This window comes from Sciurus vulgaris, assembly GCF_902686455.1.
Source record: "Sciurus vulgaris genome assembly, chromosome: 7".
Taxonomy (NCBI): domain Eukaryota; kingdom Metazoa; phylum Chordata; class Mammalia; order Rodentia; family Sciuridae; genus Sciurus; species Sciurus vulgaris.
Window position 1 is genome coordinate 100,684,442 of NC_136467.1, and position 13,398 is coordinate 100,697,839.

The window sequence follows — 13,398 nt, forward strand, 5'->3', positions numbered from 1 at the left end:
AGCAATAGGTTTGGATCACATGGTCTGTACACAATACTTGACCATGCCTAAGTAGGTTATTTAGAGACCTCAGAAGAGGTACTTTTAAGAAGTAAATGACAGAATTATTGAAAAGTCCCTCTTTAATACATAATAGACACCAAATGTCCACTAAATGTCCCCTCCCCTTCATGCAATCTCTTTCTCCCAACTCATATAATAATACTGTTCCTTGCTATAGTGGGTATGTCCTCAGACAGGATATGTCAGACAGGACAAATGTCTTTCACCTACTCCAACTTTTACTTTTATTATATTCGGCCTAAGCCACCCATTCCAAGATCAAAACAGGGTCCAACCCAATCCCACTACGATTTGATTACTCTACATCTTGCAAAACAGAATTTTTTACTGTCCATCAAAGCAGGGATCTATCTAGACATAAATTCTGTTACAATACTTATCCCTGCTAAATATCCCACCATTTCTTTTTACATAATTATAATACATAATTATATTTATATAATTACTCAGATTTACCTACAAAAATTATTTTTTAAAACTATTCAACCAGGTAGAGTCTACTGACAACTGACTTAAATAAACCACTACTTTCTCAAAACTCCACTACTGCAAATAAATATCACTTATGTGCAAAGTTATTGCTAGTCTTTTATGCAGGAGCTTCAGAATGTAAAGAGAATGAACTCCTCACATTACTACTAGCACTTAAGGCAAAAGGGAAGGATAAATAGTGAAAATAACTGGGAAAAAAACTACAAAAATACTTACAGCTTCAAATTGCAAATGGCTATCCTTTAAGAAATTCTGAATTTTGTCTTTGGGTAAAATATTGAATCGAAATCGAAGGAGATCCATTTCTTGTTGAATGAACCAGCGTCTAAGATCTTCACTGAAATAGAAACAAAATTATGAGTATAAATTAAAAATTCAATGAATATTAAATATGAAACAATATTCAAAGATGAGCAAGGTAGCAACAGACAGCAGTTAAAAGCAGATGTGTCTCCTACTGTGATAAACAGAATACCAGTACTTCAAACCACACTCTTCCAGGGATATGTTGGGTATGAGGTCAAGGGGTGTAATGAACATAAAAGATTAAAATAAAGAATACTTCAAGTCAGGCACAGTGGCACATGCCTGTAATCCCAGCAACTCGGGGGGCTGAAGCAGAAAGATACCAAGTTCAAAGCCAGCCTCAGCAACTCAGAGAGACCCTGTCTATAATAAAATATAAAAAAGGGCTAGGGATATGGCTCAGTGGTTAAGTGCCCCTGGGTTCAATCCCTGGTACCAAAATAAAAAAGGGAGGGAGGGAGGGAGGGAGGGAAGGAGAGAAGGAAGGAAGGAAGGAAGGAAGGAAGGAAGGAAGGAAGGAAGGAAGGAAGGAAGGAAGGAAGGAAGGAAGGAAGGAAGGAAGGAAGGAAGGAAGGAAGGAAGGAAGGAAGGAAGGAAGGAAGGAAGGAAGGAAGGAAGGAAGGAAGGAAGGAAGGAAGGAAGGAAGGAAGGAAGGAAGGAAGGAAGGAAGGAAGGAAGGAAGGAAGGAAGGAAGGAAGGAAGGAAGGAAGGAAGGAAGGAAGGAAGGAAGGAAGGAAGGAAGGAAGGAAGGAAGGAAGGAAGGAAGGAAGGAAGGAAGGAAGGAAGGAAGGAGGAAGGAAGGAAGGAAGGAAGGAAGGAAGGAAGGAAGGAAGGAAGGAAGGAAGGAAGGAAGGAAGGAAGGAAGGAAGGAAGGAAGGAAGGAAGGAAGGAAGGAAGGAAGGAAGGAAGGAAGGAAGGAAGGAAGGAAGGAAGGAAGGAAGGAAGGAAGGAAGGAAGGAAGGAAGGAAGGAAGGAAGGAAGGAAGGAAGGAAGGAAGGAAGGAAGGAAGGAAGGAAGGAAGGAAGGAAGGAAGGAAGGAAGGAAGGAAGGAAGGAAGGAAGGAAGGAAGGAAGGAAGGAAGGAAGGAAGGAAGGAAGGAAGGAAGGAAGGAAGGAAGGAAGGAAGGAAGACGTCAAGTCTACCTGCATTATTACTGAATAACAAAAAGGAAATAGCACACTGCATTTACTGTAACTATTCATTTACATTTGAAAACAGGGTACTCCTTTGGTCTGAGGTGGTTTCATAAAAGCCAAATAAATAAAGGTTTTTAAACTTTTTAATAGTTCATTTTAGTTATACATAAGATTAGAGTTCATTTTGACATAATTATACAAGCATGGAATACATTTTGCTCTAATTCAGTGCCTATTACCAATAAATGAAAATTTTAAAGGCAACTTTATCATTAGATTATGATCTATGTACATTTTACAAACAAAACTATAAGCTTTGCAGATTATAATTTCACAAAATTTAATATGTACAAGACTTAAATATTTCAAAGCCAACATGAAAATAAATTCAGTTGTAAGGCACATACAGCATGCCTTCTAAGGCAGATAGATCTTTATTGTAACATCATAGAATAATTATCCTACTTGCATGGAAAACACAATTTCATTTTTTTGCTTTTACAGACTTTCAGCAATTTATCCACTATACAAATTACATAAACTACATAGGCTTTTCTATAAAAAGAAAAACTCTTGAACCAAAGCTGGTTAGAAATTTCTCAAATATGATCTTGGGATAGGAAGCAATGCAAGATTTGTTCTGGATAAGAATACTAATTTAAAAAAAAAAATAAATAACTATATTATTTAGCCAAAACTAGTAGGAGAGGAAAAAATAGATTTTTTTTTAAAAAGCAGCTAACTCCTTCTCCCTCTGGGTGGCACTGTTGATTTATAAGAAACCAAGTACCAGCTGAAAATATCTAGTCTAATAGGCCCATATTATCTCAAATTCCAAAAAACTGTATCAAACTCAAGTGTGTGTTTGACTCACTGTTTCTTATGAATATTTCCAACTTATTTTCTGGAAAAGTATCAAAAGATCTTCTACCTAATGAAATCCCTTCTAGTTTAAATTCCAAATGAAGAATGTCTCTCATAAAGTTAAAAACTATTTCATCAGGAAAAAATTTGCAATAGAAATTTTCAGTATTTTTTAGAAAGCAACTTGTTTCAGACAATTCTGAACAATTCACAACAGTGTTCAAACCATGACACATCAGTTCCTGAAGTTATTCTGAGTTCTCCTATGTTCAGTATATGTTGCTTCCCATATACCAATTTATAACCCAAGATTTCAAATTTGTGAGAGTTCAAATGTATACTCACGACTGGCAATAAGCAAGGCGCAAAATAAAATGAGAGATATGATCTCTTCTTCGTGGTTCATATTCATCTTCTAAGTTTTCCTTAAAAATAATGACACATGAATAAAATTAATGCATGAGAATGAAAAGAAGTATAAAGAACTATTGAGCCAGCCAAAGTCAAGGTAAGGTAAAAAAGTTTCAAAAACACATCTCTTAATATGCTTTCTGGAATAATTATCATTTTACTTAAGCCACAACCAACTGAAACTAAGAACTGAACTGATCTCATCAAAACTTTTCAGGTTTGGACTCAACTATTTTCTCTTAGCTTTCTTTCTTATCCAGCCTATACCTATGGTACTTACTCACTGCTTCAACCATTTCTTAGACCAATCCTCAACTTCTTTAATTCCAACCATTTGGCAAAACCAAAATTCAAAATCAATCTGTAGCTACAGTCTGCAGGCCTATGTTCAAAATGTTGAGAATTTCTGGGGAAACAACATATACAACTTAAAGAATTTAGAATATAAAAATTGATGGCCTCCAAACTCAAGTAGACCCTTACCAAGGCCAACAAATCTTTATTTAAGACCAAAATAGTAAACACATTTCAAACACATTTCAGGCACACACTAGGTACCAGGCACTGTTCTATGCATTTTTAATGTAGCAATTCATTTAATCTTTAAAAAAAAAAAAAACTAGGAAGTAGGTATTACTATACCCTTATTTTAAAGAACTAAGGCACTTTGAGGTTATATAGCTTGTGCAGGGTCACCTTTCTGTTACAGTAACAAAGTACCTGTGACAATCAACTTAAAAAGAAGAAAGGTTGATTTTGGCTCATGGTTTCAGAGATTTCAGTCCACCATCATTTGGCCCCATTGCTTTTGGTCCTACAACAAGGTAGAACATCATGGCAGGGAATCTATGGCAAAGCAAAGCTGCTCACCTTGTGAAGACCAGGAAAACAAAAAGATAGGAAAAAACCAGGCCTCCACAATCCCCTTCAAGGGCATACCCTCCATTGTCTACAAACTCCCACTAGGTCCCACTTCTTAAAGTTTGAATCACATTCAAATAGCACCAAGCCGAGGATCAAGATTTTAATATATGTGCCCAGGGACAACACTCCAGATCCAAATTATAGTAACAAAGCTTAAGCAGCAGTTACACATTGTCAGCAATGTGACAATTTGACACATAATTGTCTCCTTCCTCATTTCTTAGAAAGAATGTTTCATCTTCACCAGTTGTTCTAAGGTCCCTACCACAGTCCCTTTCTTTTCTCTCTGAACAGATGACTTTACCAGGTCATCAGGCAAACCCCTTCAGCTCCAAGTTTCTGCATCCACCTGTTGTGTTACTTTCCCTGTCATCTTCATGGGCACAGCACCTCTCCTTCTTTGTACCTAAAACTAATCCCTACACCCAAATCCTCTAACTCATTTGCTCTTGCCTCTAAAGGATAACCTTGATTTATCTAATGTTCTATCAAAGTATCAAGCTCCCTTCCTTTCTATTGTAGATCTTTCTTTTCAACTTATAAACATGTTTAAGTATCTCTTGTCATGTGTGTATATATGTATATAAATGTATATACGCACACACCATTTACATGTGCATGTGAGTGTATGTGTACAACTTCTCTTTTCTGTGAAACATCTAAGTTCCACCCTATTTCTCTCCTATTGTTTTGGCTAAACATCTTAGAAGAGATCATATTTCATACCCACGTCTCCACCTCTCACCTCTCTCTTCCAACCACCATCCTGAATCTGCTCCTATCTATGAGGGTCCATCCAGCTATTAAATCTAATGGACACTCTACAACTCACCTTATAAGATCTATCTTAAGCATCTGAGACTGCTGTGGTTAAGAGTACCACCATAGACACAAAATGCCCAGATCAGAATCTTGGCTCCACCACTTACCATCCTAAAGGCTTGGGCAAGTTAGTTAGCCCATCAGTAAATAACATAGTTTCCTCATCTGTAAAATAAGGACAACAATAGTACCTATGCAAAAAGACTATTGTCTGGATTACATGGGTTAATATAAATATACTTAGAACAAAATCTGGCACATAGTAAGCATAATACAACTATCTGCTGTTATTACTTCTATATTATCATTATAATATGACAACTATTGTTGAAATCCTAGCATTCCTTGGCTTCTATGACACTACTATCCAGATTCATCTCTTACTTCTCGGAAAGCTCTTTCTCAATCTCCTCCCCAGACTCCCCCAATTCCACTTAACCTTAAATATTGGCATTCTTCACAACATATCCTACATCATCTTCTCTTTTTAAATTACCTCCCTAGGATATTCTCACCTACTCCTTATGATTCCAAACCTCCCCTAAACCTGCACTCCCACTAAAGATGTCTTCTAAGTCCAGATTCGTATATCCAATTGTCCACCTGAATTTGCCACAGGCACCTCAAAGTTACGTCCAGAACTAAATGCAACATCCTAGTTCTAAGACTCATCTTTCTTTTTGGATTCCACATCTCAAAATATCACCACCATCCACCTAATTGTCCAAATCAAAAACCTATATGTCAGCCAGGCACAGTGGCACATGCCTGTAATTTCAGTTACTCAAGAGGGTGAAGCAGGAAGATTGTGAATTTGAGGCCAGCCTCAGCAACTTAGCAAAACCCTGACTCAAAATTTTAAAAAAGGTTGGGGATGTAGCTCTGTGGTATAGCATTTGCCTACCATACATAAGACCCTGGGTTCAATCCCCAGTACCATAGGGATTGGGGGAGGAGGGAACTTGTGTGTAATTCTTAACTTTTCTCTCTGCTTTCCCCTATAATAAGTTATGAAAATCTTTTAATTCTACCTCCTTAATATCTCTTCAATCAGTCCCCTTTTCTCATTAATTCAACTCATTATTTGCAGTCTCCTGTTTTTACTCCTGAGTGACAGGACCCTATCAATCTGCTCTTGGCACTCATCTTCCCAAAATAAAAATCTTAGCACATCTTCACATCTTTCAGGATGCAGTTCCAGCACCACCTCCTCTGGAAAGCTTTCCCAAAAATCCTCAGTTTCAGCTGGGTCATCATCCGTGCTCTTGAAGTTCCTGAACATACTTCTAACACCCACATTCATCATCTTGTATTACACAGATACATTTGACAATGTCTGGAGACATACAGTGAGTGGGTAGAAGCTAGACATGCTACTGAGCATCCTGCAATGCACAGGACAGTTCTTTTAACAAGGAATTACTAGGCACAAAATAATGATAATTCTGAGGTTGAGAAATTTCAACATATTATAATCATATGACTGCATGTCAATTACCCCAGTAGACCTAGGTACTTTTGTGCAGCCTATGCTACATTAGTCTTTATAAAAGCCTGTGCTTAATATTAAGACCTTTCCCATAACTTATACAATACTATGAACACAAACATGATGAAAGAATTATTTTCCCTCTCTTACTTACTCTGTAGGAAAATTTAAGCTTTCGAATCTCAGTCTCCAGCTTACTCTGATACTGCTCAGTTCCTTTCACATAGCTTACACCAAGATTTTCAACTGCTTTTAGCACTGAAAAAGAAAAAAAAAAAAGTAAACATGTAAGATAAATTTTTAAAACTAAAATTCAACACCAAAACTATGGACAGCAACTTCCTAATTGCTTGTTTTTAGAACGTAACAAAATAACAGTTTTATTTTCTTTACGTGCTTCTAAGAAGATTATCTCTATCTGCATGCAGAAAATATTCATATTCCACAGCAAAGTCTAACATGCCAAAGAATCTCAACCAGGGGAGAGAGGATAAAGGATAATCCCAGTTGTACTAAGTCACTATTGTTGAGGAATGGAAAATTATATTAGTATGGAAAATAAACCAAGCACCCTTGCTTGCATTCTTCATATGGAGCTGGCTGTTTGGCAGTCTGCTTCATTTACTCAGCAAGACTCATCATTTAAAAAAAAAAAAACAACAACAACAACAGGCCCAGGCGTTTCTTTCCTGATGAAATAGAGAAGGGAAAGACAACAGTGAGGAAGCAGGACCATCATAACCAATGAACTATTCTAAATAGATGTCACATACTGTTCAAAGAGCCTTTAAAGTCTCTTATCAATCCTTCCTCAGATGGATTCTTCTCTTGAGGCATTTTTTAATTCAAGAATGAAAATCTTGTAAATTATCTCCTGAACCCATGTTCTGTGGGTAGCTCCTTATTATGATTTCCAGACCAAATTATCTTCCCCTTATTCCTGCTCCTCCTCTTGCCATTCCCAGCTACATTAGCAGAGTTTCTATCCACTAGATCATCCAAGATGGATTTTCAGCTACCCGACACCTGCTCCCTCACTCCTCATATCCAGACAACCACCAAATCCTCTCAATAATACTTTCTTTGGGGGCTAGGGTATAGCTCAGTGGTAAAGCACATGCTTAGCATGCACAAGGCCCTTGTGTCTCTCACCAGCACCAAAAAAATAGTATCATCTCCTTATTATCCCTTAAATCTTTCCCTTTCTATCAATGCCATTGTCATTACTTCAGTTCAGGGCCTTACCATTTCATCTCTTAAGTGCCAAACCCAATGGACGCATTTATTATCATCTCAATCACTACGAATCATCTGACATGACTAAGCTTTCTGAAACTTCTTCTCCCTTGCCTTCACTCTCACATTCATCAAACAGATAATTAGTGCCCTCATCTCAGTATTAGCACTTCATACCCTGCTCCTCTAAGTATGAATGACAGTATCTCAACCCTCTTTCTGATTTTGCCACAGGTTATCATGTTAACATCAAATCTGAAGACAGTACTAACATCTGTTTCAGTTCATGTCTAACTCATTCCTTTCTTCATCAACACACAGAGGATAAGCAGGCCCTAGTAGTGTGGCCACGTCCCCCTGCACTGCAATACCATACCATCAGCATGGCACAAATGCCCTTGGTTATCCACACTTCTCCATCCACCCTATACTTCTCTAAGAAGACTTACTTAATCAGACTAAATCAGTTACTCCCACTTCTATGCTTCAATAGCACTATTTACTTCTACTAAAGCAGTAAAAATGCTGATTTATGACTATTATTTTAGGTCTCTCTCTACGTTCTAGAATGCAGCTTCAACAAAGATACAAATTACAGGGTTCACTTCAAACTTCCTGCCACCTAGAATACAAAGATAATAAATATGTATTTATAAATAAATACCAAGCCCTCAATGAAAATCCTCAATAAACATTTGTTGAACAGATTGCTGAATGAGGGAGATAAATTACTTTGAATCATTCCCACAAATTATGATATACACAATCTAATTTAAATAGCACTTACATTTAACTCTATCGATAGCCAAGTTTTCAAACTCTATCAAGGAGATGTTTTCAGTAGGTGGCTGCAAGTAAAACTGAAGGCTATGAGGGTAACAAGCATTCCTTTGGTCTCCTGCCAACCTCAGCTTCTTCCACCTTCCTCCAGAAAACTGCATCTTGGATCGCCTTTGGAAAGACGCACATGAAAATGGAATTGAAAAGAAAACAACAAACAAAACACACCAAAAAATGATTCCACATACTGAATATAATGAATACATTCCACATAATGAATACTGAAACTGAAGGCAGGCACAAAATGTTAACAGTGGTTATCCCTGAGTGATATATTTTCCAGATTTTATACATACACCTGGAATAATTTTTGTAATGGTGGGGGGAGGTGTACTAATGGAAGATGCAGGTGGTAGTCCTAACTTTAAGCAAAATTAAAGTCAGGTGATGTAACCTGCTCCCTGTGGTCTTTGTGTCACTGCCCTTAGATATCTGCAATCCCCAAGACTTAAGATGAGGGTGTATGCGGACTGCAATCTTAAAGTCCGAGGAAAGAGCGGTAGGTTCTGGCTAGATCAGAGACGTAAAGGACTATGTCCTATTAACTTTCTATACTATGACCCTGGGAAAACAGAACAACTGTCTTTTTGATCCAGTCTTTGGGAAATCCTTTTAGGATGCATTCACAGGTGCCTTATAAAAGTTCCCACCCCCGATTTCCCCAACTCCCCTCCTGCACCCCTTCTCGCCCTAAACAACCCCACAATCTTCTGCTCCCACAGTCAGAAAAGTGATCTCCTTTTTTTCCTCGACTTGCAAACCTGTACAACAGGACTACTCTCGGTGCTAAATCAATCCCGGGAGTTTCTTTTACCTGCAAACGCCCAAACTCGAGAAGGCACAAACGCTGACAACCACTTTTCCCGGGTGGCGGGAGATTTCATTTGAGACCGGAAGCGGAAGTCGCTGGTGCAGAATTCCCGCCCCCCACGGCCCGCCCACCGCGCTCCGACCGTGCGCGTGCTCAGTGGGGCGCAGCTGGCAAAGGGTAGCTCGACCTTTTGGTTAAAATTTCTTGAATACGAGTGTTTGGGAGTTCCTCCCACCCAACTCTTAAGACGCTACTCCGGTATGTGCGGTTGGTAGATTTTGGCGGTTAAAACTGGGATGGGATGATAATGCCAGCGGCAAAAGTGACCAGACGATTATAACTTTGCAGACAAGGACGAGGGTCTCATTAATTGAGGGATATGAGGCGTTTTAACCGCAGGGATGGCATTCATCACTTTTTAACTAGGGTAGGAATGAAGAACGAACAGACGGTGAGCTCCTCTTTGCTTCTGGCTCACAGGGGTACTTTTTCCCCTTGTTTAATCTTTCAACGATCATTTACCCCATTTTGCAATGAGAAAGCAGAAGCGAAAAGTAATTGTTAGTGTGCCCATCTACCTAGGATACGTGTTTTGTTTTTTCTTTGGGGCTACAAGCCCCATGTGGGCAGGTTCCACGTTCATAGGACACTCCCCACAACACCTCGCACATAGTAATGTCCTGTGGAATGGACTAGAATGAGTGAATGAGCGCTTATTCGCAGAAATCCACGGGAGTTAGGACAGATCAGCCTTGGAGGGAAGTAGGGTGGAAGAAGTGGAAGCGATGCGGAGCAAGGGGATGCGTCCTTTATTTAACAAATGTGGGAACGCATTAAAGGCACACTGGCTCTCCGACAGCGGTCCAGGGTTTTCAAGAGCTGGCAGTTAACTTCGCGTTTGGCCCCTAGGAGGCGTGTCTCCCTTACTTTTGGCGCCGGGCAGCTCTGGAAAAAGTAATCGCTGGAGGTGAAGAACCCTTTGAAAAGATCAAGTTTTTAGATATGCACAATACATTGATGCAATATCAAGATTCAAAGCACCTACCCAGTATGGACTAAACTGTGAATGTCCTTTGTGCCAGGATCTGTTCTTAATAGTTTTACATAATGATTTTATTCTCAAAATCACTTAAGATAGGTTCTAATGTTATCCCATTTTACAGATAAACTGAAGAACAGGACTATCCAGGCACCACTGTGCAAACCATCTCACTGTCCTAATTCCACTAGTGTTACAGCAGAGGTTCCCCTAATTTCCTTTCTTTCTGTGTCAGGTTTAATATTAAACATCACCTGGCCCAAAGACACCTTAGAACATATGAACTGCCTGAAAAAAAAAAAAAAAAATATATATATATATATATATATATATATAAAATCTGGAGCACAGACCATAAGAACGTTTATGGAGAGCATCTTATCTGTGGATAGGGAAGGAATCTAAGAAAAAAGTCTAAAGATTTAACCATGAAAATATAAAATTATGCATCTCTAAAGGTCACATAATTATTGTGTAGTCATCAAAAGCTTACCATAAATACATTGTCAAAAAGGATAATACTATCAGACTATTAGGACACAAAGAACTTAAATCAAATTGAAAGAAAAATTCAAGATAACAACCTGGGAAATGGGAAAGAAAAAAAACAAAGTAATAATAAAGTAGGAAAAATAAACATTTTCATTGACAGCAAAGAAATTTTCCCCAGCAAAAGCAGGAAAACTTTTACAATGAAAATGCTCAATGTGGCCATCTGTGTTGCTCATTTAAGTCCCTGAGGCTATTTATGATTCCCATACAATGTCATTTTTTTCTCATCATATTATTCCTCTACCACAGAAGGTCTCAATCTTTTGGAAACATGAGCTACTCAACAATTTGGTAATCTGTCTCCTTTAGAAAAATTCACCAACAAACCAAGTTTGTACACTGTCTCAAAAACTTTATGATCACTATGTGCAATTCATTAAAAATACTAGCACTACTTGATTTTAGGCTCTTTTTTCTGGCAGATCCTTTTGTTTATCTTTGTGATCCTTAAAGTGCATACCACAATATCTTCCAAATTAAAAGATGAAGTAACTAATGTCATTTTTATGACCAATGCAAAAAGAACTGGAAAATATGTTAATATTTAACATTAACAACTTTTTACCATGTCACTTTAATAGTTGCCTTTCCATTATATTAAAAATCTATTTTAAATCTCGGGGAACAAAATAGGCCAAGTCTTTCAACTGTTCCAGAATCTTTATTATTTTCTAAAACCATTGTTTTGATCACTACCTGACTGAAAAATATTTTCTGTATCCAGGGGAAATTTCAATATGAATCTACATATCACATAAGCAGTAATGCAAAATAATGTTATACATTTCAGTACACATTTTCAGTAATCACTGTTAGGGCTTTCATGTAGTCATTTCAAAATCAAAAATCGGTTGATACAATTCTCAGTCCTGGAAACCAAATTCTTATAAATTATAGATACCTCACAATCAAAAGGAAGAAAACATAAAATTTTACTTCCAATAAACCATAATTATCTCAAAAACAGGAATGAGTGTGGCATTCATTTTTGTAACCCCTGTTCCTAGCACTCCATGGGCCTTCAACAAATATTTATGAAATGGACTTTATAAATGCTGTGAGATGTATTTTAAAAACCTGCTAAATTCAGCTTCACACTAAACAGATGGTTTGAATCAAATGTGACTCCATCCTAAAAAACTTCAAGTCCTCATCTGAAAATTTCATACACATTCCTTCCAGAATGACTTGGCTCCTAACTTTAGCCTATAATAAAGCACAGAGTACCTTTTCTGGCAGAATTTTCATGAATCATAATTGCTCAATTCAGTGCCTGCCCTGGGTAATACCAGCTGTAGACAGAATGGTTCACAGAGCTTTCACCCTTAGATGACTCCAGATCCCTGGACTTCTGTCCCATAATGTGTCACACAGTTAAGAGGTTAGTTGCCATGGTTGGTAAATCAAAGTGAGTGTTCATTCTTCCCTTGTGCAGGGTGTGTTGCCCTAAAAAACAGGGGTGTGGTAAATTTCTTTATTAAGTGAGCATGCTATGAACTCTAGGTCCAGCCAGCCTTGCTTGCCATGGAAAGCAGAGGAAGAGGAAGCCCTTCTAGCAGAATAGTGGACCCATAAAAGCTAATGCAAACCTCTAGTCCCATCACCTCCCCACTTCACTACCCACCTCTAGGAGTTGGCTAGGAAAGAAAGAGCATTTATCTCATTCTTTCTCATTTTGTTTTAGATTTATTAATCTTAAAGTAATAAGCAAGAAAGCTAGAAGAAACCATACTCTCGTGTGGGAGGGAGGATTAAACGTCCATATATCCACATCATTTGATTTATTCCAGAAATGTTAATTGAACACCTACTAAGAACCAGGCAATGTTTTCTATTCTGGAAACACAAAAGTGATGAAAGACCCCAAATTCCTGTCCTTAGAAACCTTACATTCTAGTGAGAAAGAGAAACAATAAACAAGATAAAAATACACATTACTATGTAATAACTGCTAAGCAGAAAAATCAACCAGAGAAGAAGGCTATAAAGTTTTTGGAGGAAGCATTGAAATTTTAGAAAGAGTACACAGGAAAGACTAAGAATGTGACCATGAAGCAGAAACCAGAAATTTTTAGATTTATTCACATGTATCTTCAGAAAAATAGCATTCAGGTAAATGGAGGGCTTCTTATAATTCCATAATATTTATTCGTGGTACAGGAATAAACAAATCAGTGGAACAGAACAGAGAATCCAGAAATGGCCCCATGAAGAAGCCCAGTATATGACAGACCCATTGTACAAATTCATGTAAAAAAGATAGACAATTCTAAATGATACTGGAATGACTGGCTATCCATGTGGGGGTGAACTTCATTCACTCCATTTCACTATACATTAAAAAAAAAAATTTCAGATGATTAAAGCCTTACACATGAAAGGCAAAAATATTAAGAATTTAGAATAAATATAT

General features: G+C 37.7%; 1 protein-coding gene across 1 annotated transcript in view; it reads right to left on the reverse strand.

The window, feature by feature from the left end:
* The window catches only part of LOC306665749 (DNA primase large subunit-like), a gene marked incomplete at its 3' end in the record, with an annotated part of 290,898 nt that overhangs the window by 179,223 nt on the left and 98,277 nt on the right, over nucleotides 1–13,398 (reverse strand). The window contains exons 2-5 of the mRNA XM_079147377.1: nucleotides 8,531–8,694; nucleotides 6,662–6,765; nucleotides 3,207–3,286; nucleotides 772–892 (exon numbers count right to left, since the gene is read on the reverse strand). Of these exons, the coding sequence (XP_079003503.1) occupies nucleotides 772–892; nucleotides 3,207–3,286; nucleotides 6,662–6,765; nucleotides 8,531–8,684 (459 nt within the window). The 5' untranslated portion in view covers nucleotides 8,685–8,694. The remainder of the gene's footprint in view (nucleotides 1–771; nucleotides 893–3,206; nucleotides 3,287–6,661; nucleotides 6,766–8,530; nucleotides 8,695–13,398) is intronic.